The sequence below is a fragment of the Cariama cristata genome, unplaced genomic scaffold (genome assembly GCF_000690535.1).
Source record: "Cariama cristata isolate BGI_N322 unplaced genomic scaffold, ASM69053v1 scaffold9790, whole genome shotgun sequence".
In the NCBI taxonomy this organism is placed as follows: domain Eukaryota; kingdom Metazoa; phylum Chordata; class Aves; order Cariamiformes; family Cariamidae; genus Cariama; species Cariama cristata.
In genome coordinates this window covers 26513-53996 of record NW_009592927.1, presented here as the reverse complement: position 1 = coordinate 53996, position 27484 = coordinate 26513, and the positions used below count along the sequence as shown (strand labels likewise).

Genomic DNA, 27484 nt, shown 5'->3' with positions numbered 1-27484 from the left:
TTTTATAGCTGCTTTATTTAGCTCTCAACAATTTTTGCAGTAAAACTATTTATTAAATTTATTATTCTGAGGATAATATCTACATATCCTCTAACCCAAGGATAAACATCTACCTACCAGTGACCGTTTGGCAGCTCCTGTGGGATGAACTAAGGGTTGTAAAGGGTGAGTTTGCACACAACAGGTCACTACTCCGTCGCTGATACATGCTGGCACCGTCCCCATCTGTGTCGGAAGCCGCCGCGCCTTGGCAATGGAAGCAGCCCCCCCCCAGCACCACTGCAGCTCCAAGAGCCGAGGCTGAGAACAGATGCACCGCTCCCACCCCTAGCATCCTACCACCGCAGGGCCAAAAATGCTTTAGAATAAAAATACTCTAAAGCAGGACATGAAGCCTACATGCCCACTACAAACTTGTGGGAAAAGAAAAAAAAAAAGTCACAGGAAACCCAGCTATACCCAGAGGGGTTGGCTGAGAATGACCCTGGCGCTGTTTTATCCAGAGTGAGGATCGGTGATGGAGACTTTCCTGATTAAAATAAACTACGTGAGAAAGAAAAGGAAGCTCCAGGAAACAGTAAGTAAACTGTGTTTTTGTGTTCGTAAGTCTCGTAAATGAAAATAGAAACTTGACATTTAAAAACAAAAGTATAAACTAAGCACTTTGCTTTCAGCCCTTTTAAATGCTCAGACACTGGCGATCAGAATAAACCTTAGCTTGGGACATCCAGATCGCTTCTGATACTGACAAGGAAGAAAAAGCAGCAATTTTAGGCAAAAAAGCTAACGCGCAAATTCCATTGCCTCCCCATACTTCAGTGCTGTGTGGTACTACTACGACCCAGCAGAAGAGTGGTATTTCTTTTGTTTAAGACCAACATAAATAAAACCTGTTACTGAGAAACAGTCTGTAACAAAACCACACTAATGAGAGATACACACACTCTCTGGATACCACAATCCTTTCAAATGTATTTGAAAAAGAAGTTCCCCCTCCAAGGATACGCCAGGTAAAGCAGCCGCCCCGTTTTTCAGCCCGGGCAGCCCCAGAGCAGAAGCCACAGCCCAGCGCAGGGGGGGCAGAGGAAAAAAGCCCTTCACGAAGCACTTGCTCCATGCAACCTGCTGTTCGGCAAAGCCTGCTGTCCCTACAGCCCTCGGGAGCTCAGCTCCCCGGGGAGCTCCTGCCGCGGAGGACGGAGTCGGAGGTTCACGGGAGCCAGCGTTTGGGTTTTCACCGGGTGCACGAGCCGGCCCCCCGCCGCAGAGAGCGCGAGACCGCGATCCCGGGGATCGGGGGGCACGTCCCGACTCTCTTGCTCTTCGCTTCGGCGACCACGGCTGGTCCCACCTCTCCACCCTGCCTCCGTTTCCTCACCTATAAAACGCAGGCAATGAAACTGTGCTCTCCACTAAAGAGCGGCATTCAAAGCCATTTGGGATGTACCAATGTCATAGCCCAGCTCTGACTTGTTCGCTTCCCTGCTCATAAAAAAGTAATGTGTCATAACCCATAAAACAATGAGTCATAACCCAGCTCTAACTTGTTTACTCCATTGCTCATAGCAAAATAACGCAAGCAAGACTGATGCTTACAGGGAAGGAATTCAAGCAGCGTAGCACAGTACTCCCCTCTCCCGTATTTCAATTGTAACGCAGCAATAGGTATTTTAATGAGGCTTTACTACTACAGAACAAGGCTTTACCTGTGGTTCATTTCTCAAATTTTACTCAAGTCTTTTTCAGCATTTGGACACCCTTTAATCTTTTAAATTATTGTCTCACATGTATTAAAAACACACACATAGATTACACATATTAAAAAAAAAAAGAACAACATTCCAGCTTACATTCTCTATGACAAACGTCCATTCTTTGTCTTCAAACTCTTCAGCGTGGGGATCCTAGAAAAACAAACCAGAGAGCTTAAGTCTAAAAATAAGCCAGGGTGCAAGGAATTGCAACTCAGCCAAGATTTTCATACACTCATAGGAATATTTTTACCCACTGAAGATGACAGAGGGAAATATTTTAGCTAGGATGTAGGCTCCAATGGATGTCAATAAGATGAGCAGCAAGTAGGGGTAAAACTGCCAGTGAGGATTTAATAAAGATTCCTACAGATACAAACATGAGGTTGATTCTGATAAAGGCCCGTAATTCGATTTCCTTTCATCCAGAGCCAAAAAGAAGATAAATCCCTCTCTAATTCCGAAGTTCCACCTCCCAAATAAACACAACAAAGCTCCGTCTTGCCGAGAGGAGCAGAGGAGGGCACGGCTGCCCCGCGGGGCGAGAAGGCACACACCCGGAGCGGGCATCGCCCCGGCCGCCGCGCACCCAGAGCCAAGGGCACAGCTTCACCCCGAGGTCCCGAAACGCCTGCCCTTACTGCACAACGTTTCTGTTGCGTCACACGTGAGGGTCAGAAAACATTTCCACCAACAGCAAGATAAATAACAACGAGGTTCCTGTATGTGGCATTTGTTCGCCATTTAATGAGCTTTCAATCTGCTGGTGTGGTCTGCGTTGTCGTCGTCTGAAATTAAGACGACGGTGGAGACATGAAGTCATCCCCTTCATGCCTCTATCAAGGATCGCACTTTAAAAAAAAATACTTTTAAAAAAATAAATCATTCGTTTATGATCTAATCCTAGTTCTGAACAACTGTAACAAAATAACTTCTACTCCTCTTGCAAAACAGCTTCTCACACTAAGAGAATGTGGCTTTAGGCTTTCTCGGACATGAAGCCTAATTTTGCTATACCTCGATTTTATCCTATTATTTCCAGTTATAGGAAACCACACAATACTTCCTTTGCCTCTGACACTTGCATGCCATAGACACTTGTAGACAAACGTCACTTCCCCGAAACCAACATTTGCCACCATCACATGAGACCCCTCAGCACCCGCAGAGTTTTCTCGCTGTTATTTGGAGTCTGCTCGTGATACCACGCCAAGCACGGCACCAATTCCACCTGGCTGCCGTAAATTAACAAAACGGATCGAGACACTTTGCTTCTACTTTATCTCCATCAGTACCATCCTTCCTTTCTTTCCATTATGCTACAATCCTCACATTCAATCTTTTCAACTCACCTGGTCTCAGTTCTTTCCTTTAACCATCCTTGTTTCACTTCGTTTTGCCCTGAGGTCAGACCCACCGCGAACAGAGGTACTGTACCGCAGCACTACAAGTGACTCTTAACTAGCTCTCATCAAATACACAAAATAAAAGATTTTGTAAGTAATGAGCTTCCAGCATAAACAACCAGCAAAAATAATATTTTTTTTTTCTTTTTCCAGCACACAAAAAACTTGGAAAGTGTGCTCTTAAATAAACCTCCTCTGTGAACGAACCACAGTAACATTTCTAAGAGGGTATCGTCCTATCTCCTCCAGCGCGGTCCCTCCTACAAAATCCACAGCCAAGTGGGTTCACTGCTCTGCAGACGCCCCGTAAAACCCCGGCTCTCCTGGCTGGGGGAGTCCCGCCGGGCACCGACACGCTCACGGAGGGAATTCAACAACACGTCACACCGCCGGCACCAGCAGTAGCTACGGATTTAATAGCTACAACCGCAGCTGTCACACGCAGCAAGCGTTTCAAAATGCATTACTCCAACGATGGGATGTACTTTCAACGAAAAAATACAAGATGTTACCAGAAACTTATGTCAAAACTGATGATTTCTTTTGATACATGAGTAAATCTTTGTAGAATTTTTTAAGAAATCCAAGTAAGAAATCCAATACTGCAAACGAGTGTTAAAAACACACTGTACCGCTAGCTATAAGGATAGAAGGGCAAGTAGATACATACAAAATTATACCGAGGTATCTCCGTGTTCCAATTAACGTACTTGTCAATATCAGATTATGCAATTATACATCCATCACATCAATCAGGTTTGTGGAATTCTGCATTATGTAAATAAAGTGCGCGATACCTGCTGGTTTGCTGTATCCTATATAAATTCTAAAGATATAATTTTCTGTAATCCAGCTATTAAATACTTATCATTTTCAAGAGTTAACCTGGGGCAATTACCTTTTTGTTTAATTGCTTCCTTTGATACAGCATAAAATGACATAATGAGATTTAATGGGATCATTAATCACTTTATGTTTTAATAAGCTGCTCCATAATAAGTGACTAAACTCTTAAATATTTCATCCTGCTCAAATTTTTTTTCATAACTCCCCCAAAAGCTATTAAGGCAAGCTTGGAGGTTCACCTATAACTGCTTGCAAAGCCAGGGCCCAGCAGTTTATCCCGTGACAAACAAAACGATCGTCATTGTGTTCACGCGAGGCAAGAATCTATAATGAAAAGCAAAGTTCTTCTATCAACGGCAGTAAAACTGATCCACGTCTCTGAAGGCTACAGACTCAGGTGCTCTGCTGAGTATTTCTGATAATCTGATAGAGCAAAGTAATACTGTATAATCAAACCACTTCTTCATAGTCAACATTTTAGCATGCACTTGAAAGTGAGTTGTGAACACTTGAAAAACAAGCGTGAGCGTATTACCCCAAACTCCTTACCAACTACCCAGAATAAAAAATAAAAATTGAAAGCTTCAAGGACTTCTCTAATGAACAGCCTTACCGAAAGCTCGGAGAGTATGAAACGTGCTAAGATATGGACACTTTGCATATGTGTAAGACGTTTCAGATTTAAAGACAAACCTAGATTTTTTTTTTTTTAAAAGCCACATTTCTTGTTAGTCTTAAAACACCTCTAGAAACAGAAAACCCCGAACAAGCTTATACACAAAAGCCTCAGCATTTCCTTGCAACAGACACGTAAGTGGCTTCCCTCTTCTCACTGAAACGCTTTCATCAGAAGCCCAGGGAACAGCACGCACAGTCCTATTTCTAGCTAACATACAGCTTTACTGCGTGGTCAGCGTTAACAGATACGTGTATGAGCACGGTCACAACAAACTCCCTATTGCAACCACCATTTCACCCTTTTGGCTAACAATTCCACGTGTGGTCTCCATAAAAAGTGATGTTTCTGCAAGTGTGACTAACCTTTCATCTTATTTTGAAGAAGGTAAACACCAGTTAAAAAAAAAAAAAAGCCTTACCAACACCTACTTCCTTCACTGGCTAACCCATATTCTCCATTCACTTCCCACATAAGACTGCTGCAATGAATTTAGCAAACTATTACCTAAGGACTATACAGCTCACTACTCTTTAGCAAAAAAAATGCCTTTGCAAAGAAGAATAACCCTAGGAGTAACGGTTACAGCTGCCTTAGAAATCCTCGCGGTCTGAAACCCTCCCTGGTGGCACAGCAGACACCACCTCCCCTCACCTGCCAGAAAACGGGCAGCTGAAGACCCCTGGAGACAGCAGTGATACACAGACCTCGTACCCACTCTCCTTCCTGAAAGCAAATGATCATGGAAATGACCTAAAAAGCTCAAGGAACAAACTATCTCCAGTATTTTTGTCAGCCTGAAACTGCCTCGTGCCTCGCTGTAACACGAAGGGAATGGGCAAGAGCCCTTTTTTTGATAATGCTCATTTTCTCTACCAACATGCCACAGATGCAGAACTAAACTCTATCCAACATTCATTATGGTTTTACCTTGACTTGAAAACTGTGAATATTTGGGCAAATGGATTGAACAGCTTATTGTTCCTCCTCATTTTATTGTGTAAAAAAGAATCATCATTCTTAATATCAGGAAACAGGCCTCATTTTCCCGTTTCTCATTCCATATGCATCCACCTCTCAGTATAAAACTTAGTTAAGATACTGAAAGGGAGTGTCAGAGCCTTCTCTGTTCCCCCCTACCCTTTTTTTTTTCCCCTCCTCTCTCCTGGCAAGATGACTTTAGTGTTCAAAAGTAACGCTCGGGTGAGAAGGCAATAGTAAGGAACTGTGCAAAGGGTGGGACATCATCTTATTGTTCTCCTACAGCGAGACTCTCCGATATTCATTTCCCCAACTCTCAAGATCAGTAGAGCGCTGTGGTCCACCCGCAAAAACCTAGCCCATCTCACATTTTCCCAGTAACTGTGTTAACTACTTTTCCAGAGATACGCTGGCCCTCGACAAGTTCGGTCCTACAAACTCTTCTCTGCAATCCCACCCATCGCCTTCTTTCTATGACCCCATTCTGCCCACCCACATCCTAACTACCTGAAAACAGACAACTCTTCTGGGCTCGGGCAAGGAAGAGCAACAAGGAATGTGTCCGTCACATTTTTCTCTTCTCTGTTGATCACTCCATCATCAGCCCATTCCACAAGGAGCTGTGTCAAGGAGGAGATCCTTTCTGCAGTGTATAATGTGGTTTCAGAAGACTGAAGAAAGGTAACCCTTCTCCAAGGCTTTAGGTTCCCTTCATAGCCATTTCTGTATCACTTGTAACAGGAATGAAAGACGTACTAGCAAACAAGGGGCTGCTCCTGCTCCTAACAGGCAGCCAGAGCGGGTGGGGAAGCTCTTCAGGCTGTTAGTCCCTTCCTCCCTTCCTTCCCTGTGCCTCCTCCCGAAGCTTTCCTGGCTTTTGAAGCTTGCCTTCCAATTAGATCACTTCATACCAGCCTTAATCTTCGGTCTTTCTTCCCAGAGAAGAACTACTTAAGGACTGTCATACTGAATCAGATCAAACGATGACAGAGTTTGTGATCTTCCTCCACCAGTGACCTATAGCAGATGCTTCGGGTACTCCAGCATCTGTCCTCAGCTTTTGTACTTGGCTGTTTCAAGCTGCAGAGGACTCAAAATTTGACCCAATTCTTGTTGCTTTCAATGCTGCTTACAGAGGTCTGATTAGTCTAGAAAATCCCATACAGCTCTGGTCAGCTTTTGCTGAGCTTCCAGAAGGCGGACGGGCAGAATTGGTCCTGTACATCACCGCACCGCGCCGCAACAGCTCACGCTTTCCTGTCAAGCCTCTGGGCTAGAAAGGCAACAAGGACTGACATTTGGGGGGGTTATATGTCTTTAAAATTAGCCCCCACGTTAACCCTGGGTATTTAATTTTTTAGTGCGCAAGTGTGCTCAATTCCCTGAGCTTAAGACTTTTATATCTGACACACAACATCTTGCCTTGTCTAGAGGGCTGTTTTTCCCACCTATGGAACATTCTCCATAGTGTCTGGCCAGGCCCTTGGTCTCTCCTTAACTGAAACAAGTATGTTCTGAACCTGGATTTGTTCTTCGCTTCTGGGAAATGGCTTTATCAAAGGGTTTTGGTTCGGGGTTTGGTTTTTTGGTTTTTCTTTCTCTGAGACAATGTATTGGCTCTCCTGCAGTGCTCCTGCTAGGGCACGGCCAGTTACTGCCTATATTCAAAGCACATGATTGACTCAGGCTTTCAAGAAAGATAAGGGATTTATTCTGAGAGATATGGGAGGACGGGAATACTTTCAGCAATACATCTCTTTCTATCATCTATTTTATTCTTATTTTACTCATAAATAATTTTTTGTTTACTTAGAAAGTTATGCCTTTTAAAACTTCTTTTTCAAACTTTGGAATAAAGAGCCGGTAATCTTTTCCCTGTTGGTGCAATAGTACACTGGTGTGATAAACCATGTATATTACTGACAAAACAAGTGGGTTTTGTAATCCAATGGAGCAAAGTCCATGCTCACTCCAGAAGAACAAACATTTTTGCTTAGAAAGTTCACTTTGCTTTTAAGCTAGAAAATAATGATGTTGCAATTTAAATCCTCACAGTCCAATTGATGTTCACTGAGCTTTGCTAAAAGCACTGGGCTTGCTTGGCAGTGAAAATTTCTCAGTTAAAGTCTCTCTCAGTCGGTACAGGTATGTGTGTGTACATAAAGCCACGGAAAAGCATACAAGCTCTCATATATGATGGTTAAACCTTGCTAATGCAAGGACTCTAAAAATGAACTTCTGGAGTGCAACCATGGAAACAACAAAAAATGGGAATTCAGCTAGCTTTTGTGGCATTTGTGGATCTTTCCATGAAAGCACTACAAATCACAGGCTTAGAATGCACAATAGGTTTGCTGTTTCACAGAGTTTCTTTCTCCTCGTTTTGGTTGAAAAACCTAAGGCATAACCAAACATCACTGTAGAGGACAGCAAAGAAAGAAGTCAAAATTTCAGAACAGACGGAACTTTTTCCGTGAGAAGCACTTCAGCCGGCTGGATGGGCAGGAGCTAGAGCTAGCTAAGGGAAGCCAAATCAGTATGTCCGTTTGATGCTTTTCCCCACGTGACTCCAGAGCATTATGAAATTTTGCCAGCAGCCCACAATTCAGTGAAATGAAACAAAAAGGTTTTATTTATTTGAAATGTAAGTTTTCTGAACAAAGGTTATACTCTCTTCAATGTTTAGCTCCGCTTGCCTAAGAACTACAAATATATTATTGGAAACAAGCTAACACTCAAAATAGGGATGTGCAGATAACGCAAAGCATCTCGTCTGTTGACTGATCACAGGCACTTTGCTAGCCAGCTCTCAAGTGTCCAGGGGTGGCTACTGGAGAGGATATTCTTAACATTCTCATCAGCACTTGAAACCTCGACTTATCTCCTAATCCTACCAGCACCACATTTCAACAGCCACTTACGAATGCACAGCCACTACTGTGTGAATCATTTCCCAAAACACGTAGCTGTCTATTCTGGAGTCCGCTCGAATTTCCCTTCCCTGCCCTTCTATTTCAAACGGCACCGCTGCACTAATTTGTTATCCGTGATTGCTACACGGCTCTGTCGGAGCAACCTGCTCCCGTCAGCGGGCTCTGCCAGCGCGGACGGGGAGACAGCAGCTTCCCTTCGCTTCTCGGCTTGTAGCGAAAGCGGACAACCACAGTTAGTTAAACAACACGGCCAGGCTAAGTGTACTTACTGCAAAGTGCCAAACGTTCACCAGTTGCTCCCCGTCGCAGGGGAGTCGCTCCTGAAGGGACTTGTACACAACTGCAAGATGAGTGGTCTCTTTTTCTGAGCTTTACTGCTTTCAGTGTTTTCGCCTCCCTCCTTCCAGAGGAAGGAAGGATGCAAACACCTTACTCGCAAGTCAGCTCCCCAGAAGGCTCCTGCGGTGCACTATTACGTACCCCGCTTCCCACTACTCCGGTGCTGACCAACCAGTGCATAAGCTCTGCAAAAAATAGCTCCTGCTTTCTGACCGCCTTTGCCCAGAACGTACCAGCTACAGTGCTCAAAAAGCACCGCTCTGTACCACACCTGCGTATCCCTACGGAGAAGAAAGTGGTCCGGGCCACTTACAGGCACTCTTGTTGCAGCGGCCAGAGGATCAATGAGAACAGATTTACACAAAGAGCTGCCTGACAACATGATGCTTCTCTACATGATCTCGGCATTTTGATTCTAAAAGCCAGTGCTCGTTCCCCCAGAGATCGGTGGGTACCGTTCCCAGAAGGCACACCCTCTGAGGTTATTCACGCTCCTACCTCTCCTCCCAGACCAACCCTTGCGATGGACAGGCTCATTTTTGGGGAGATGAGGAGGAAATCCAGTGAACACATCTGCCTGCAGAGTCACAGTGCTGGGTAGGGTAAAACCACGCTTGTGGCAATATCTAGCACCGGCTCCAGAGGCCTTTCTGCCCCCTCAATACGTGGTCCTAGCCAACGGTCTCCGTGGCACAACTACAAGGCGGTTGTGCCGCGGTACGTAACACAGCCCCGAAGCGGGGCAGGTAGGAATAAAAGGTGGTGTGGGGTGGCAGGAGAAGGCTGGGAGACACTTTTACTCCAAAGCCACAGCATCACAGCTGCACTCAAAAGAAACTTAATTTCTCCTTCTTCACGTAACGTGTTATCGCATACACAATCAAGAGTTGTGTACATTTGCGCTTCACTTTAAATGTTAAAAATATTAAGTAACATTTACTGAGTTACATAACCATATTCAGATTATTCAGACACGCAGCGTAGTCACATAATGGCGTTAAACTTCTTAATCCAAGTAAAGGCCCTCGAAGCATGCAAACAATTTTTGCTAGTGAACTTTTGAACCTCAGTTGAAGACTATGTGTCTGCTAAGAAGAGAGACAAATTTATGATAGTTACCATCATCGGCAACCTGGGAAGTTCCTGTTCACCGGTGAACCCAAGGACAAAAAAAAAATAAATAAAAAAATAACACACACACAAAAAACCCCCAACAACAAAAAGGAGAGAAATCCACTTTTTAGGCTTAATGAACCGATTAATAAGTCCACATTCTAAGGCTAACCAGAAGCCACTTCTAAGCAGTTACTTAGGGAAGTCCCCAAGACAAAGAAATATAACTATTACTAATTAGAAAGAAGTATGTTACTGTTGCCCTAAGCTGTTAAAGACAGCAATTATAAATAAGAACAAGCAGAGTGTAGCTGGAGACACCAGAGTAAAGAACAAGAACGAACTGATGGAATGAAAACCCCAGAAACCTCCAGCCTCTTGGGCAGCCTCCTACGCTGTCACACGTGCAAAGCTGCATTGTTTATCTTTACGCAGAGAGGGCTCTGCCCTGTGATATTTGGGAAATAAGTTCTAGCATAATCATCAATTTCTCCTCCTGCTTCGCAGACACACAAATAAGCTTCTTTTTTAATAGAACAAATGTAGTTCCTAAGAAAAAAAAAAATCCCTTGTAAATTCTTATAATTCTCTGTACTACTCAAATACCCTACATCCACTCCTACGATTGCAATCACGTAAGTACTGTGATGTTTGTGTGGCATACTAAATACTGTGAAATTAAGAGCTGGATTCTGTTTCCTGGTCAATGGCATAAGAAACAGGGTCACTGCACTGCAACCGAAGGAGGAAGTCTAGAAATGACTGTGTTTTGACAACTTCTGGCTTACAGTATCTAAAGAAAACCAACCAGACTATAACCCATGCCAAGCCCTTACGCATGTACTACGTGCGCAGCTACACATGTACTCAACTCTATGCCAATGACTCGCCATAATCAGCTCAATGGGATATTTCAGTGCGTTAACTGAACTACAAAAGTAAGCTTTGGCAGGCGACAGACCATCCTCCTCTCCCGGATTTAAACTGGGGACATAAGGTTGTGCAGTTAATGACTTAAACCCAGCAAGGTTAGGCCTTGTGACTATAATCTGATGTTTCCCAACAGAACTTGTCATATGCTGTTTATGAAACAGGAAAGATTATGCTTTAAAAAAACCATACCTTAAAGAGCGTCACAGTAATCTCAACGTTCTCAGGAACAGGCCATACCACCACCCCGCGGTATGGGTTCTTGATGCCAGGCTGCCAGCTATGAGCCTAAAGGAAGAAAAGAAGGAGTTGTCAAGGCCATTATCAAAGTGCTGACTCGATTCCCACGGGACCCAGCGCATGTAGGCAGAAGTAAGATGTCACCAACCTCAAAAAGGTTGTGTTCTTAAACCTATGACTCTACTGAACACTATAAAGGACATCATTAAGAATGACAGTAAGGAAACTCAGATCACTAGCAGGCTTTTTGTTTTGGTTTGGTTTGGGTTTTTTTCCACTGAACTAAAGTTGTTCCTCACAAGATCCTAAACTCTGGGGTTTTTAAGCATATAGCACAGGTCAGGACACTCAGAGCCTTGTAAAAAATTAGGGCTGTAAGGCCAGAGCTTCTGCAGCCAGCTAAGGTTTTATTTTGTTTATATCCAGATGAAGGAATGCTTTTATTTAAAGAACACAAATACATCACATAGTACACACTTAACCACATTTACACCTAAACAGAGCAACAAGACAGTTTTATTTAAGAAAAAAAAAGTGAAAACAATTATTTATAATACAGATTAAATGCTACTAAAACATTTAAATTCTTAGGAATTAATATGCTGGAGTACCTACACCTAGAAAAGATAATGAAAAACACCAGAACAGTTAAACAGACTGAGAACTTGTCTACCTTTGAGTATGAATTTGGATTGATGTATGGTCTGTATTTACATTTCAACAGCTAGTCCTGAAAAACGCCATGTGTGAGCATTTCTGTTTCAGAGCAAGTATGCTTTTTTCCAAGCTCAACTCAATCTGTTTTGTGGTGCTGTAAGACAAAGGAGGAAGGGGTGCTGAGGCGGGAGTGACTGCTGGGGAGCAGGGATGCTATTAGAAGTCTGTGGCAGTTTTATCAGGAAAGAGCATACAATCTAGTTACTGTTATCTGAAGCCAATTAACTCGGCTTTTTTTTTTTTTCATTGTCGAGCACACTCATTACAGTTTTATACTCCTTCCAACACTCAGAACTTCAGATTAAGACTGCCTACTGGAACAAATTTTTGCTATAATAAGGTTAGTAGGGCTTGTGCCTCAGGTTCTCAGGTACCCTAAGGTAACCTGGGCAACTTTAACCATGACTTTGCTACACCAAAGTGGGAAAGACAGAGATGGTGAAACAGCCCCATTCAATCTCAGCGAGGCAATAGCTCTCCGCCGCCGTGTGCCCGATGCCAGGTTCCTATCCGACGGCCCCATCACACGTGTCTGCTGCTTCATGAGCCCTCCTGCCTTCAGCTGGGCTTTCGCCGGCGCCTGCCGCACCACAGGTACCTCCGGCGGACTCGCTCTCACTCTAATCCCTCCATCCTCACAAAGCAGAGGTCTGCGGATTAACCGCTGGTGACGACGACTGCTAAGGCAGCAGGGACAAGGAGAGGAAGGACGAAGGGAGAGGCAGAGGAGGTGGGAAGAGATGCGAAGCTGGGGAACGGGGAAGCTGTGGTCAGAATCCAGCCCGCGCAGCCCCCAAGGAGAGCGAGCCCTGCCTGCCTCCACAGCTGCGTGTGCACGGCATCCTCATTTCCATCCCGTTACTTTTATTTTCTGCCGCACACTGCCAGCTCTCCTGTGGTTTTATCACAAGTTTTTCCACCTTTCGCGTTCTGCTTAAAACCCCAGCCCCCAAAGATACCCAATTACATAGGAAGTTTCTATACTTTGTGCTTGCAGAGTAAACTTAAATAATACAACTTGGGGCACCTGAGGGAAGGAATTTTTAAAAAAAGCAACTTGAAAGAAGCCAATTTCTACTATTTTTGACTCCACAAATTTCAGCTTAATCTCATTATTCTAAAGCAGGCCTGGATGAATTTCTGAATAACTAAGCAAACACCACTGTTTGTAGCTTTACTCCACAAGCTTATTTTATAAGAAAAAGATGTTTTGTGAGCAGCGTAACACACCACAGTAGTTGTCATCCCTACCGCAGCCGCTCTAGCTCCAGCTTGCATCTCCCTTCCAGTCCCCCACATCATTCCCAGCTTGCCTGGTGGGGATATTCAGCAGGCACAAGGCAGCGATCCAGAGCTCACCTGCCAGCTACCCTGTCCTCGCGTAGCATCTTGTAAGATAAATCAACTTCTCCTCCATAGGGGCACTCCATCCTCTTCCCAGATACCAATTTTCACAAAACTCGTAGGAGCTCACGGCATGTCTGGAACCTGCGCTTTCCTGCTGGTTTTGGCCAGTACTGACAATTACGTCAAACTTGTGATGTCCACGGTGCAAGCACTGACAGCCTGCTCAGCTGAGGACCGCTTGGTCCTTTTATAAAACAAACTAGAAAACAGGCATTCACTGGTGCAGGCAAAGCTTTACTTCAAGCCCTTCATCAGCATCGCCTCCCACCAGGAGAGTCAGCGAGACACAATAAACACACACACGCAGATACAGATATGATTTTCTGCCACGGTGACAGGCATGTCACTGAAAGCAACAACCAGGAGACAAGCCCCAGCTAATGAGCTTTTAAAGCAAAGCTGTTCTGTGATCAGCTGAATGTTATTAAATCCTCCTTTGACTTTGAAAAGCAAACCCTGTACCACACAACCAGCGTGACAGAAACAGGTAACATCAAAACTACGTCTGGGTTGTTGGGAAGGAGGAAGGGAAAGGGGAAAGCAAAGGGGGGAAGAAACACAGACAAAGGGGTAATGACGACGATGATTTAAAATTAACATGGTGAGTGTTATTCTAACACAATATTTCTCGTGTCAGGGAGCTCTGTGCTGCAGTTTCTTGAAGCCACATCTGGCCTACATCAAATAACCTTTTCAACTCCCAAATTACAGGCCTTGACTCTGACACGTGAGCCGGATCAGGCCACCTCTGCACAGAGAATTGCCAGCACTTCCCAACAGGCGACTGCTGCCAGGGCTCAGCCAAGGCAAGGCGCTGCGCCTGCACCGAACATTTCCACCCTAATCCTCACCTCCAACTCGGTTTCCCACTGGGTTGTGCCTTTTAGAGCCGTTTTTCTCTCATCTCCTACTAGCCTTCACCAGCCATCTGCCCTTGCCTCCCAAGCCAAGGCGGGAGAAGCGGCCAAGCAGAAGGGACCGCCGGCAGCAGGTGCTTCACCCACCGCCCTCCTTCTCCCTAGACTCATCTCCTCAATCCAAGGGATGAGAGCCACGGCCTGGAAAGAGGAGCAGAAACGCTCTGTTGTATTTCAAGGAGAAACACAACTCCTCTCTTTTTCTGCCAGCAGAAAAAGAGAGGAGACGACGTAGCATGAAAGCTCTTTCAAATTAGGAAACAGGAGCTGCAGGAGGGGTTGCTGAAACACCCTATAAATAGCATAGGGCTGTCAATGACATTGTCCAACCCACGGCACTGCTCTGGCACAAAACCGATGACTGTTAGAGGAAGACAGCTGTTTAGGAAAGGACGCGGAGGTGAGCCTACAGACTCAGTGAGCACTCCAGGCTACCCAGTTTTGAGATCTTTCCCCAGTTTTCCTCTCTAGAACGACAGCAGTACAATCCAGACAGCCGGCTTTGCAATCTACCGTAGGCAACGTAGCGAACATCACAACTGTTCTGCTGTGCTTGAACTGGAAAGGCAGACTCAATACCTCTGTGGTTTTGGCCTCTGGTTCCAATGAGAAGGGAAGAATCTTTAAAAATAGATTGAAATCAGCAGCTTACAGGGCCAGATAATTAAAACGTCCAGCATTCCATATGATAATGCACATACAACACACCAAAGAGCTTACAAACCGTATTCAAAAACGAGTGAAACACTCCTGAAAATACCAAATCTACTGTCAAGCAGGCTTAGTCCATAGTTTCAAACACCAAGAGAGCGCTCTGACGTCTGTGCAAGTTCTCAACATGCAGTAATGCTTAAGCTGTTACCAGCAAGGTACAGTCTCTCCGCTCCGGTAAGTGCCCACTTTTTAACTCGGCTAAGGAGCAGGGTCTCACCCACCTCTCTCGGCCCAGCCGGAGGCTAGGCACCCTCAGTTCTTGTCCTCCAGTACCTTCCGCTGGGGAGCACAGAGTGGGCTTGCTTTTACCAGTGGGCTTAATTACAACAGTAACCGTTCCCGGCACGGCTGAAACTCTCGTACCAAACGGTGAAACGTTACAGAAGACTATAAAGCAGCTCTGTCTAGTTCAACACATGGCAACACACGGATGGAACAAAAGCGGAGAGCAGCTCACGCGGGGCTGCCTTTGGTACACCACCCTCCCTTACAATTACCCACCGGGGACTGACCTTGGCCACGTGGAACTGCCTCCCGCTCTGCAGGCAAACTTGGACCAGGGCAATTAACAGAGGTGCTGGGGAAGATGATGACATTGCACAGCTTTCCAAAATACAAACACATTTCTGTGAAACTTGGAGCAAACCAGGAAATTTTATAAACACTGTTGTTTTTGAAGCACTCTCCTCCAATCTAAAAAACCAGTTACTATCAATTCTCTGTAACATAAGAAAGTGTGTAAACACTTAGAAATCCAGTGTCACCTTCTTACAGGGAAGAAGGGGGGGTCACAAAGACAAAAAAACTCTACTAAACCTACACCAGAATTTTGTAGTCAGTGGGAGACACACACAACAGGACCAAACAACAAGAGACAAGAGAGACTGAACGTAAACCTTCCCTTACAGTCACTGCTGAGCGGTTTAGATTATAGAATTTCAACAGAACAATCTTTTAAATCTGAATTTAAGATAAAGTTGAAGACAGCCCCAAATCAGGAACTTTGGTTTCAAACATGAAGTGAATAAATGCCACCACCAAGCGTTTATCACTTCATCACGAAGAAGAAAAGGCGGATGCAGGCAAACCAGCTAACTACAGCACAGTATGGAAGTCACTTCCCAGCCCCTGTATGCAGAGGGATTTCAGGACTTGGCACACATCCCTTTCCTATCATGACCAACTCTGCTGACTGCTGCTTACAGTTTTCCTTGTCTCTTGAAAAAAATCTCCTTCCTGACCTTTCAAAAACAAAATATTACATTATTTCAAGAGCCTACCCCTTCCAGATGCTTTGCGTGACCCATTCGCTTTCTCCCTTCTTCACTACCACCTCATCTCATCCTGCCTCTGTTGTGCAGGATAATTGTAAGCTACTTTCCTGTGAGATCCTAGAGCTGACCATAATATTTTAGGTCTGCTGCAAGCTATGGAGCAGTTTATATTTGTGAATCGAAAATATGCTCCTGTAGCCAAACCCTCAATACTGTTTTTTAAAAGCAAAAGTCAGAACCAGACCTATCATTATTCCTCACCTGCAGCCCCAGGAGTGGCCTTCTGTGAGCCAGCAAGCAGCTGCTTTTCTTTCCCTCACCATTTTTTCCAGCTGCCCATGACCAGACCAGCTCTGCTGCTTGTCTCTGCCCTGGGCTGTTTGGGGCACACGAGCCAAGCAGCAGGAGCCCGACCGGCTCCAACGGCGCTCAGGGCAGCTCAGCTTGTAAGGACGGTCCGTCTTCTTCAGCATTAGCCAGGCAGAACACTTCAGACAGGAAAAGAAAACTAATGAATAACTCAAAGAGGAGGAGCTGACATTAAGTGGCCAGATCCTTCACCTGGTGCCTCCACACCAGCAGCGTGGCTTGTGAAGACTGAGCATTGCTCTGACTTGCTTGACATGAGTCCCACCAAAGCTATACATCATCTGGGGACAGCCAGAGGTCAGCACGATCCAGCAGCTAACGGATCTGCTGGAAAAGGAACGATTCCCCCACACTAAAGGAAACCTCAACTGGCAGTTTGTGGATGGCTGCTTCTTCTGCACCATAGCTCGGTATCGCAAAGGGAGGAGACAAATTAAAGACCATACTCCAGACTACAGCCTGCATCCCCATGATCATCTTGAAATCACCGTGCTTGGCCCTCCAGTTAAAAGAGGCTGGGCACCAGAACAACGCTCCTCTCGCACTCCCGCCCTGGGATGCGGTCCAAAATACCCAGCATGTGCCAAATAAGAAAGTTCAAAGCCCTGGAAATGCCAGGCAGCCTTCATTCAACGCATTGCTGTTGGTGTCCCTTGAGAGGAGATGAGGAAACGAGCAGATTCCCACAGGTCTGCCCATGAATGTCTTCAATTCATCAGCACGCACGTGTTACAACTGTAATTCTGCATCCATCTATTACTGCTAAAAAGCTACAGAAAGGCTGCTAAGCTCAGAAAATGAGCAAAAACTCGTCTTCACTAGCAAACAGATTCTCCAGCACTGGGCTAGCTGTTCAAGCTTAATTTCACACACACACATTCATGATATATTCCTTAAATACATGATTCATGCTATTTCTTTCACCAAGCCTTGCCTTATTCACTGCCCGCAATAGATGACACTCAGATAAAGAGCCTCTGCCCCTTCTCATCAAGCAGTTTCTGGCCTTATCTATTGGGCTGATTCTTTAAAAAAACACACACACAAAAAGAGCCCCACACAAACAGAACTGAATGCAGACTTATTTTTCTCATCGTTTTCTGGGACATCCATCACTGCACCTAGAACGTCACCAAAATTTAACTTTACAGGATCCCTGGAAAAAAAGAAGGGTATTATGGCCCCCAGTTCAGAAGCAGTAAAAGAATAGCCAGTTTCCACTAATGTGGCATGGTCTGCTTAAATCAGCAACGACCTTACTTTATAGGGATTAAGCATGAAACAACCTTTTGTTTTGTCTTCCAAAGCAGTCTTTTTTCACTTTAACTATAATGATGGCTGTTCAACACTGCTGCAAGTCAGTCCCCACGCCCCAGACACCCACAAAATGGAAAGATACACCAAATCTCGCTTTAATACTCTATCTAGCCTCAGTCAGCAACTCTGTAGATGAGGATGGGACCAAACTGACCTCCCCAAGGTGGCATTTAACCACGTAACAGTGAGGCAGTCTTTTCTGTTCATGTCCTATAACTTAACAAACATCCTTCAACTTCTTTATCGATTAAGCAGTTTCGCTCACCGCTCAGTCCTCATGTTTTCCCTAACCGCTGTCTGCTTAATGAGGCAGCAACACTGTAGAAAAACAATTTGCAATTGCTTTATTAAAAATGGTATGCTCCAGCCCTTAGAATGACTCATCCTAATTTTGGCCGCTTACATATGTGACCCAATATGATTTTGTTACTTTACTAACGAGCCGAGAAGCCCCAGGCAGTCATCGATGGGCATGTCAGGGTCACAACATGCCTCTCCAACTCCAGCCAGTGGAGAAGCCAGTAGTGACAGGCAGGGCTGGCACTAGGCAATGAAGTAGCCAGGAAAGGCAACAGATTGCCAAGGACAGCAAGACAGGTGACCCAACTGCTGCTTTATTTACGGCATATCCTTGAAAAAAGGTTGGGCGGGCTGCTGTTGTAGACAACAAGGGATCCTTTTTACTCCCTGACCCGCTGCTTCTCTTGGCTCTGCTCTTACTGTTCAAGTCCTTTCCCTGTTCCCAGCGTTGTTCCTTCTCTGCGTTTAAACAGTTTTTGATAAATTTGCAGCAGAAATGCTGAAATCACAGGCAAGGCATCTTCTTTCAGCTTTGATACAAAAAGGACCTTTGAAGAATAATTCTGTCAGGCTCTCAGAAGCAAGTGCAAATCTGATTTTTCAGAGGTGTATAATTCAACCACAAGCCTGTGCGTGTTCACAGGAGTAGCAGAAAGTACCTCCTTGACATCATGGCAACATCTCTTTTCAAATTGAAATTTCTTAGTTCAAAGCCTGGAAATGCAAGAGCACCTCAGTGAAATGAAGGTAAACATATTCACAACACATTTTTCCCTTGTTCTACACCAGAACAAACACATTCCTCCCCTACTCAAATAGAAGGCAAGTCCAAAAGCCCAGGGCCTGAAGACTCAGGAGCAACATGCCAGCGTGACAGGGTACCGAAGAGGAAGAGCTCTGCAAGTCCGCGGCTACAAGCTCCACCTTCTGTCAAATGTGGAGGCTGGTAGCCAGCTAAAGGAGGTTTGAAAAGCTGTGGCAAGCCCCACCTACCTGATTTTGAAGACAGACAACATTTGCATCAGCAGATTGCTGACTTCTCCCCCGCCCCAAGCTGAAAATTCATTTTGGTTCTAGGATTGCTCAGAAATTCTGCCAAATGTAGCGAGCCTGCAAGTCACCATCTTCTGTAAACCCCTGGCACACAGGACGAAGATGCCCAGCTATACAGAATCATCTTGTCTTGACACGCCTCTTGAAAAGCACCAAAGTCAGACTTGCCCAGAGAGAGGGGATCCCAGAATTGAGCTGTAAGTAACTGAAATCTGCATTAAGGTCAGTAACTGCTGGATACATCTATGGTCCCGTATCCATCCATCAGACTGCCATTTAAATGCTCTTTCTAAATGGTTATTGCTGTTCATTCACAACACCTTAAAACTTACTATAATTTAATCTACCTACAGCTCCTATCCTGTGTTTCCCACAATAACAATTAAAACATTCAGACTCGTGCACATAATGTCTCCCATGATTTCTTCTAATTGAGGGACCACTCTAGTAGAAAGCGCATGGGCCAGAAGGCCTACCAAAATCACAGAAAACCACAAAAATAAGGGCTTCAAAGGATGCCAAGAACTCGGCTTTCAGCTCAATGGTATCTTCATATTACATCAGCTAAACACACCAGTTTCGGTATACATCCACAGCACCATCGTACCGCCCTCCAAGCTGCACCATGTTTTTTGACGACGTATCTCTTGTACTTTCCCAGCACAAGAGAGACACGGACATACTGTAGAGAGCCCAATGAAGGGCTGGAGAAGAGAAGCCTGGAGAAGAGAAGGCTCGGAAGGATCTTATCAATGTCGATAAATAGCTGGAAGGGAGGGTGCAAAGCAGACAGAGCCAGGCTCATCTCCGTGCCCAGTGACAAGACCAGAGGCAACAGGCACAAAGTGAAACAGGAGGTTCCCTCCGAACATCAGGAAACACTTTTTCACCATGAGGGTGACTGAGCACCGGCACAGGTTGCCCAGGGAGGTTGTGGTCTCTCCATCCTTGGAGACACTCCAAAGCCCTCTGGACATGATCCTGGGCAACCATCTTTAGGTGGTCCTGCTTAAGCAGAGGGGTTGGACCAGATGGACCCCAGACGTCTCTTCCAACCTCAACCATTCTGTGAGTCTGCAAACTAACACAGGGATATCCCTCCTTATCCCTAACGATCTGAAAAGTTCAGAAAAGAAATCATAACCTCCAAAGAAGTTTTTACAACATCTTTACAGCAAGGTAAGACCTCATCCCTCTCCTCCTCCTTCTCAAAGAAGCTGAACAATATACAAAATTAGTAATGCTTTGTACTCACTGAGCTCAGTGTCCATCAAAAATAAAGTAAGAGGAAATATCCATTTGACTTGCTTCCAGGAAAGTAATTAGATGAAACAAATATGTTGAATAAAGTATTTTACTGGCAGGATGACTAAGATCAAGAACATTTATTGATCTACACTCTTGAAGCCGAACAGCTCAAATCATATCAGCTACCTACGCTTTAAGATTAAGTCTGCCCTCTGCCCAGGCCTCAGGGCCACTCAGCCCCTTTCAAAGTACCTTTGTGGGACCTTAGTATGAATTAATTAGTTAGCAAAAGACTTTTCTGAGTCTCAGGTAAATCTGCCAGTTTATCCAAGATTCCTTCTACTGCCTGGCAACCAAAAGAGAGGTCACTATTCTCGAACTTTATGGCCCAGTTGAAAAAACTTCAAGCCCAAAAAGCTGAGTGAGTGTCAGAAAATCCTCTTGCCTCAGAGAAATGTTGCCATTGGAGCCCATGGCATCATGCCGTAACACCACAAGCAGAAACCCATCACTTCACAAAGCCCTACTGGACTCTCGTAAGGGCTTCTCTTTCTGAACATACTCTGAATCTCAAAAGCAGTCATTCATGGACAAGTACCTTGCTTTTCCCCAAGCTTTTTACAATGCTTGCGTAAGTATGAATTTACTGTTCTATTATTATCTTTTCTCTCTCTGTTCTACAGAAATTAAATGAAATTAAAATAGAAAAGTTATCATAGGGCAACCCACAACAGACACCATACATCAGCAGTTACTGGCTAGATATACACCCTGCTATACAGTCGAGGTAACTGGGGTTAGTTTATCTGTCAATGAAAGAGAAACAGTCTGACTGGCCTTGCTGAAGAGCGCAAACAGGGAATAGGAGCAGTTGTCTTGGAAAAGCTGGCAGACTAAGTTCACACCCTTGTTTACTCACCAGGTAACACCTTTGGGTCTGCATACCCTAAAGCAGAATTTAGGATGCACACACTGGAGTAGGCATTCGGTTGTGTAGTCACTTTCAGTCAGTAACCAGTCTTTAGACAAAAGAGTTTAGAATAGCTTAGACCTCCAGTTAAAAGACAAAATACAGCAAATACGCATGAAAATCAGAAAAAGAAGTCAGAAAAAGAGAAGTACCAGTAAAAAAGCTCAAAAGTCTCTCCTGAGTAGGGTAGGAATCTGTATATCACATTTTCTAAACATTTAAGTTCTTCAACATATAATTAAGTCAAGATATCTTCTCTATCATGGGTGCCCTCTCTCCACCATCCCAGTGTTCTTGGAAGTATGATTTCAAGTTACATGCATACACCAAAAAAAGGAGCTCACACCATCTCCATTTAACTGACGTGGTAAATTATTAAAAGGCTGAGTTCCAAAATTTCCCCTCTGGACAAGAGCACTTGCCGTAAGCCCGACCAGGGTAAGAGGCAGCAGCCGAGGGGAGAGGGAACGAGCACGTGCGGCTGAGTCACCTCGAAGAGGAGATGCTCTGGGAAGGGAGGAAACCAGCACGTCCTCCTTGCCCCTGCAAACCTGCCCAGCGATTAGGATCTTTCTTTTCCCCAGCTCATTCATGTCACTCTTCTGCAGTTTTTGGACAGATGAAGGACTGCCCTACACCAGAGGACACAAGGCAGCAAAAGAACACCTGCAATATGACCAGCATTCAAAGGCCATCGCTTGCCTGCTGCATGCGTGAAATGGGCTCCCCATCTCCCTGGGCAGCTACAACCGACTGCTAGGACTGATGACAGATCTTACTCTTACTGGTCAAGAACACAACACCATACAAGACATTGTCATATTAGACACTGCAGAGGTTTAGAAATGCTTGCCATTTGTTTCAAGCTCAGTGTCAACGGAGAGTGTTGTGGGTTTTATTAAGCTTCATTTTCCATGGAAACCAAGCCACACACCCAGACTGTCTCGCCTCTCCCTTTGCCCCAGACCCAAAGGAGGCTCCATAGAGGCTAACTGCATCTTACTGTCAGAGCAGTAACATCCAGCAGTCTAGACAAACTGAGCACCATTTAAGAAAGAGACAGGAATCTCATAAGGCTTTCAGACTTCTCACTGCAGGAAGAAAAGGTGAAGTTCACAGAAGAGGGGGCTACTCTGCTTGCAAACTTCTGCACATTCAAAAAAAACACAACCGCATGCAAGACAAACTTTATGAATGTCCAAATACTGGGCAGACTTCACTTGGAGCTTCCCTTTCCTCAGGCTACCAAGTCGTCAGCCATAAAACACAAATTCACATGCTCCCTCATAGTGTTTGTGGAAGTAAAACATTAAAATTTAATTCAAATATACACTACTGGTTGAAAGAGCCTGCATTTATTCTTTTTGAATTGTAGTATTTCCTAGTTGTGAAACAGCCTCTTACTCAGACTTTCTCTCCCTATTGCAGTGATGTCAGATTCTTTATTACTTTTATTATTACGTTTAATACACTTCTAGTAGCGAAACAGATGCTCCTTTCTAATTAGGTCTAGCAATTAATAACTGAAATTGAACTGATGATGATACAGTTCTGCTAAACAAATAACCGAAGCTAAAATCAGAGTTAAGTGTTTCCATAAATCAGTGTTGACATCAACTGCAGCTTATTCGGAATTTTACAGCTAAAACGAGTTAAAAAGAAAACTATTAAAATACTTCTCATTCATTTAGCTGCTCCCCACACTCAAGAAACGAGTCCCTCAAACAACTGACCCTTCTTGTCACTGGAGTCAGGACTTATTAAGCAATCAACTAACCTTAGAGGATTTTCTTCGGCTTCTTCTTGTCCAAACCACCACTAGTTTATCTGGCTGCCTGTTGAAGATAAGGAAGAAACAGCTTAATTTACAACAAGATCAATATGTAAACAGTTTATATTAAAACTCTTGCAATACATAACGACATCCTTAGCGGATACATTATCTCTTAAAAATAGCTCATGCAAAGACCACTCTCAGCGTCAGTGATTTAACAGGAAAAATAGTGTGTATTTATAGCAAAAGGCTATCCTCTGATCCACAGACCAACGTCATTGTGCTTCTCCTACTCTCCTTGCCTGTGGACACCTCCCCACATCCAGCAGCACACTTGGGCAGAAACTCTTCCATGGGGCAGAGGAGAGGATCCAGTCTCTTTAAAGACACCTTGGAAACTATGCGGTACCCAAAATAAACACCAGTGCAAACTCTAGTTTGAATTTCTACTCAGACATATTGAAAAGGTATTGCTAAGCAGCAAAGAAAACAAGCAATTTCACTTTTTCATCCCCAAAGGATTATTTTTTCTACGTGAATACCTCAGACAACAAGAGAATCGAATCCTGTAGTACTCCTCAAAATCTCCTTGGATGACCACCGACAGATAAATCAGCAATTCCTCAACTGCTACTCAGAAGGACACGCATGCTGAAATTAAGCGTGGCTCTCCAAGCAATTGTTTACTTGGTACTTGCCATGAATGTAGATGGAAGCCTCAATAAAGGACACTTCCAGTACAAATTATCTTCTCTTTAAATTTCTTAAGATTGATTTCTTGGTTAAGAGCTACAGCCCTATTACTTCTACCTTAGTAGTTTTACAGTTGTCTCTGAGTGACTTCTGATATTGACCTAACTTCCAGGCTTTTTTTTTTTGGCCCATGATACACTTCCCATCGTATGACCACACTTCTGGTCCCACTTCCAGACCCACGACCCCTCTTCCGGAGACTCCTGACCCTCCATTCCGGCTTTGTTTTCTGGCTGATGACCCAAATTCCATCAACAAGCCTGACTCCATATCCACCCACAAACGATTTTCAATGGAGTTCACATATCCACCTAAAAGTACCAAACCTGCAACTCTGCCTGGAAAAAGCCTGCTACTCAGATTTTTGAGACACTGGTATAAGAATCCTTGCGTTTCTAAAGCCAACAGCAAAATCTTGTTTCATGTTTAGAAAAAAAATCATGGGGGAAAAAAAATGGATGTTACCAAGAAGAAGTCAAGATACAATGTACTCAAATCGTTATTAAAAGATGCACAAAAATAAATCCACGCAAGTATTCTAAATAAAAAGAAGCAGTGTTCACACTGCTGTCCCGATATTTCATCACAGAGCGACTACCTACTTCAACTAACTTTTCAGATTAAAAGTCAACTGTTTTAACAGTCATTTTAAGCACTGAAGTGCTGGCCACCATATTATATACCTTCCCATTGAGCTGTTCATCACTTCTGCAGGCTACAGTAAAACTAATACATCACCTATGAATTACATTTAAACCCCACCAGACCTAAAGCTCTCCTGAAAAACAGAGTTAAAGGCAGATCCTGCAAAGGAAACGAAGACACAAGCTTTTATTTGCTATTCTGTATTGCACCTTACTCCTTTAATACATCCCTTAATTTCCAGGTTGGGATAAACTGAAAGTGAAATAACCTACTGCATTTCAAACTGCATAAATTCACTCTTACGGCTTGTTTAGGTAACCTAAACCATAGGCTGGCTCTGCTTGTGGCTTCTCCTGCAAAATCCTCGTTGGCAATGAGGTGACCCTGTTGTACTTCGAAGGCTCTTTGCTCACTTGGTGTCGGGTGGGTTAGGTTCTCATCTGTTGGCGCACATCCCCATTCACTTTGACGGGAGCTACGCCGGGGGGGGGGGGAACCAACAAACCAACAACCAAAAAAACAACCAACCAAACAGAAAAAAAACCACACACATCCTCAAGCAATTTCCTTGAAGCAAAGCAAGCCAAACCTATGCCTACAATAAACAATTTTCTCCAGAGTTATTTCACTTTGCACTTTAAAACTGACTTATTTCGGAAACTAGCTCATGAACCAAATTTAATTTACCCTCGAGTCATTCAATCCTAAACTTGCCTCCGAGCACAAAAATGCCGAAAGCAGAAGAAGGTGGAGGAGAGAAGGAAAAAGAAAAAACTTTTTTCCTGCAGTGCCAGTGACTACACTGAGGACAACCCTCCCTCCGAGAGCGGGACTCGGTGTCCCAGGAGTCACCAACCAGGAGCTCCAGCAGGAAAGGCCGGAGAAGGCCTGCCGAGGTTAAGGGGAAGAGCACAAGCCCACCCTCCCACCAGCTCTCTGCCCCTTCTCCCTCTCATCCAAAGGGATGCGGTGCTCAGCAGTCAGTAAGTTGCGAAAACACTGAATTCCAACACACGAATTTCAAGAGCCAATCTCCACAAGTCACCCGTGTATTTACTGGGTTAAGTACTGAGTATACTTTGCTCCTTCAGCTTCAAGTATGAGAGAAATCCACATCCAGGGGTACTTTGCCAAAACAAAACGAGGAAGGTCATCCCAATACGGAGACAGAAAATTTAGCAAAATGGAATGGGGAGAGAAGGGAAGATAAGGAAATATCCCAAAGGATGAGCTCCCCCACTAAGCATACCACACACTTAACTGAAACAAACCAGAAAGAACTGCAGATTTTCTTCAAGAAAGTCACAAATCCAACAATTAGAATATATCTCCTTAGAACCGTTTTACAAACAAAGCCAAGAGCAACCGTCTCTTCTACAATCTGCTCATTGCTCTTTTATGCCAATGTACTTCTAGAAGAAAAAGCCCAGCTCATATTTTAATCGGCAAATTTGCATTCAAGGTGATGTCTCAGTGCTAGGAAACAGCCAAAGCCACATAATGCAGTTTGCTCATTTAAAGCATTAAAGTAATATTTCCTACTTCAGACTTCTCCCCTTCGTCAACATCATAAACCTAGGCTGCTCGTTAACCAACAACAAGAGCAAATAAAATCACTTCTGAAGAATTAGGCTGAAGACCAGTTTTAATATCCTTTCAAGGATCTTTTACTTCGTAAACTCAGAGATAACTCCAAATCAAAATCCACAATGGTGCAAGCAGAACAGATACTAATGGTCAGCTATAAAAAAAAAATATATAATTTCCTGTGCTGCACCTTTAAACCCCCCAGCTTTTAGATAGTCACTTACTCCGCTCCAGCAAAGTCAGTATGTTTAAGGTAAGGAATAACACTCCGCTAACCCCAAGACGATGGGGTTGGAGATGGGGAAAGACCTGGCTTTCAGCTGAACATCTACATCTCCACGCTAAGGAATTGCTTCAGTCTATACAATTCACCACCAACAACCTTCCAGCGGGAGTAGTTCACACCACACTGGAATCTACCAGGACTGCCCCGGCGGTGCTGTGCGTTTGGGCACTGCCGAAGGAGCCGCAGCCCGGGACGGGGGGCCCAAGGAACCCCCCAGCGCCGGGGCAGCAGACCCTGTCACCGTGGAAGGCAGGGACCCAGCCGCAGGTACTGAGGCATCCAGCTTGGAGCCAAAAGATCCTCTTTTACAAAGTCTACCATAAACTTGTATTTGCTGTTCACTCATTTTTGTGTGGTTCACAAGAAACTATTCCTGAAGAAAGGCAATTTATAGCAGTAAACTTATTTAATTATTTACAAGTGAAACGTACTCAGCAAAGAGGCAGGGAAGGCTACAATTCCAAAGTTTGTGGCTCAGAAACTAAGAGCTTCATCGCTGCCCTGCATACTAAGTAACTAAAATGAGATTTAAAACACAGATTAATAAAACATTCATAATTCAAACCCATGTCTGCCTTCACTGCCAGATGTAAGTCACGATTCTGGTATCTTCAATTCTCCCACTGAAACAACTGATTTAAAAAAACCCCACATAAAATACTGGAACCAGACTTCGCCATATCCACAATTATGAAGTAATAAAAACATTCCACAGACTGGAAAAAACTACGTCATCTGATCATCACCTTATATGCCGCAAATTTCACCGATCGAAAAGGAGGTCGTACAAGATTCAAGGTCTTCTGGGGTTTGGTTTGATCATTCCAGGAAACATTTGGCACAACGTTTCGATTACAGAACTCTCCAAATGTTATTTGTGAAAGAAGGACATAAAAGGTATCAGCTTCCTGTTAGCTCCTGTTTTGTAAACCCTTCAG

At 44.2% G+C, this 27484-nt stretch overlaps 1 protein-coding gene across 1 annotated transcript in view; it reads right to left on the bottom strand.

Annotated features, from left to right (window-relative positions):
* Positions 1-1234: 1234 nt before the first annotated feature.
* The window catches only part of LOC104163296 (EH domain-binding protein 1-like), a 51629-nt gene continuing 25379 nt past the window's right edge, over positions 1235-27484 (bottom strand). Inside the window, exons 2-5 of the mRNA XM_009702285.1 lie at positions 23279-23336; positions 11168-11263; positions 1851-1904; positions 1235-1378 (exon numbers count right to left, since the gene is read on the bottom strand). Coding sequence (XP_009700587.1) covers positions 1235-1378; positions 1851-1904; positions 11168-11263; positions 23279-23336 — 352 coding nt within the window. The remainder of the gene's footprint in view (positions 1379-1850; positions 1905-11167; positions 11264-23278; positions 23337-27484) is intronic.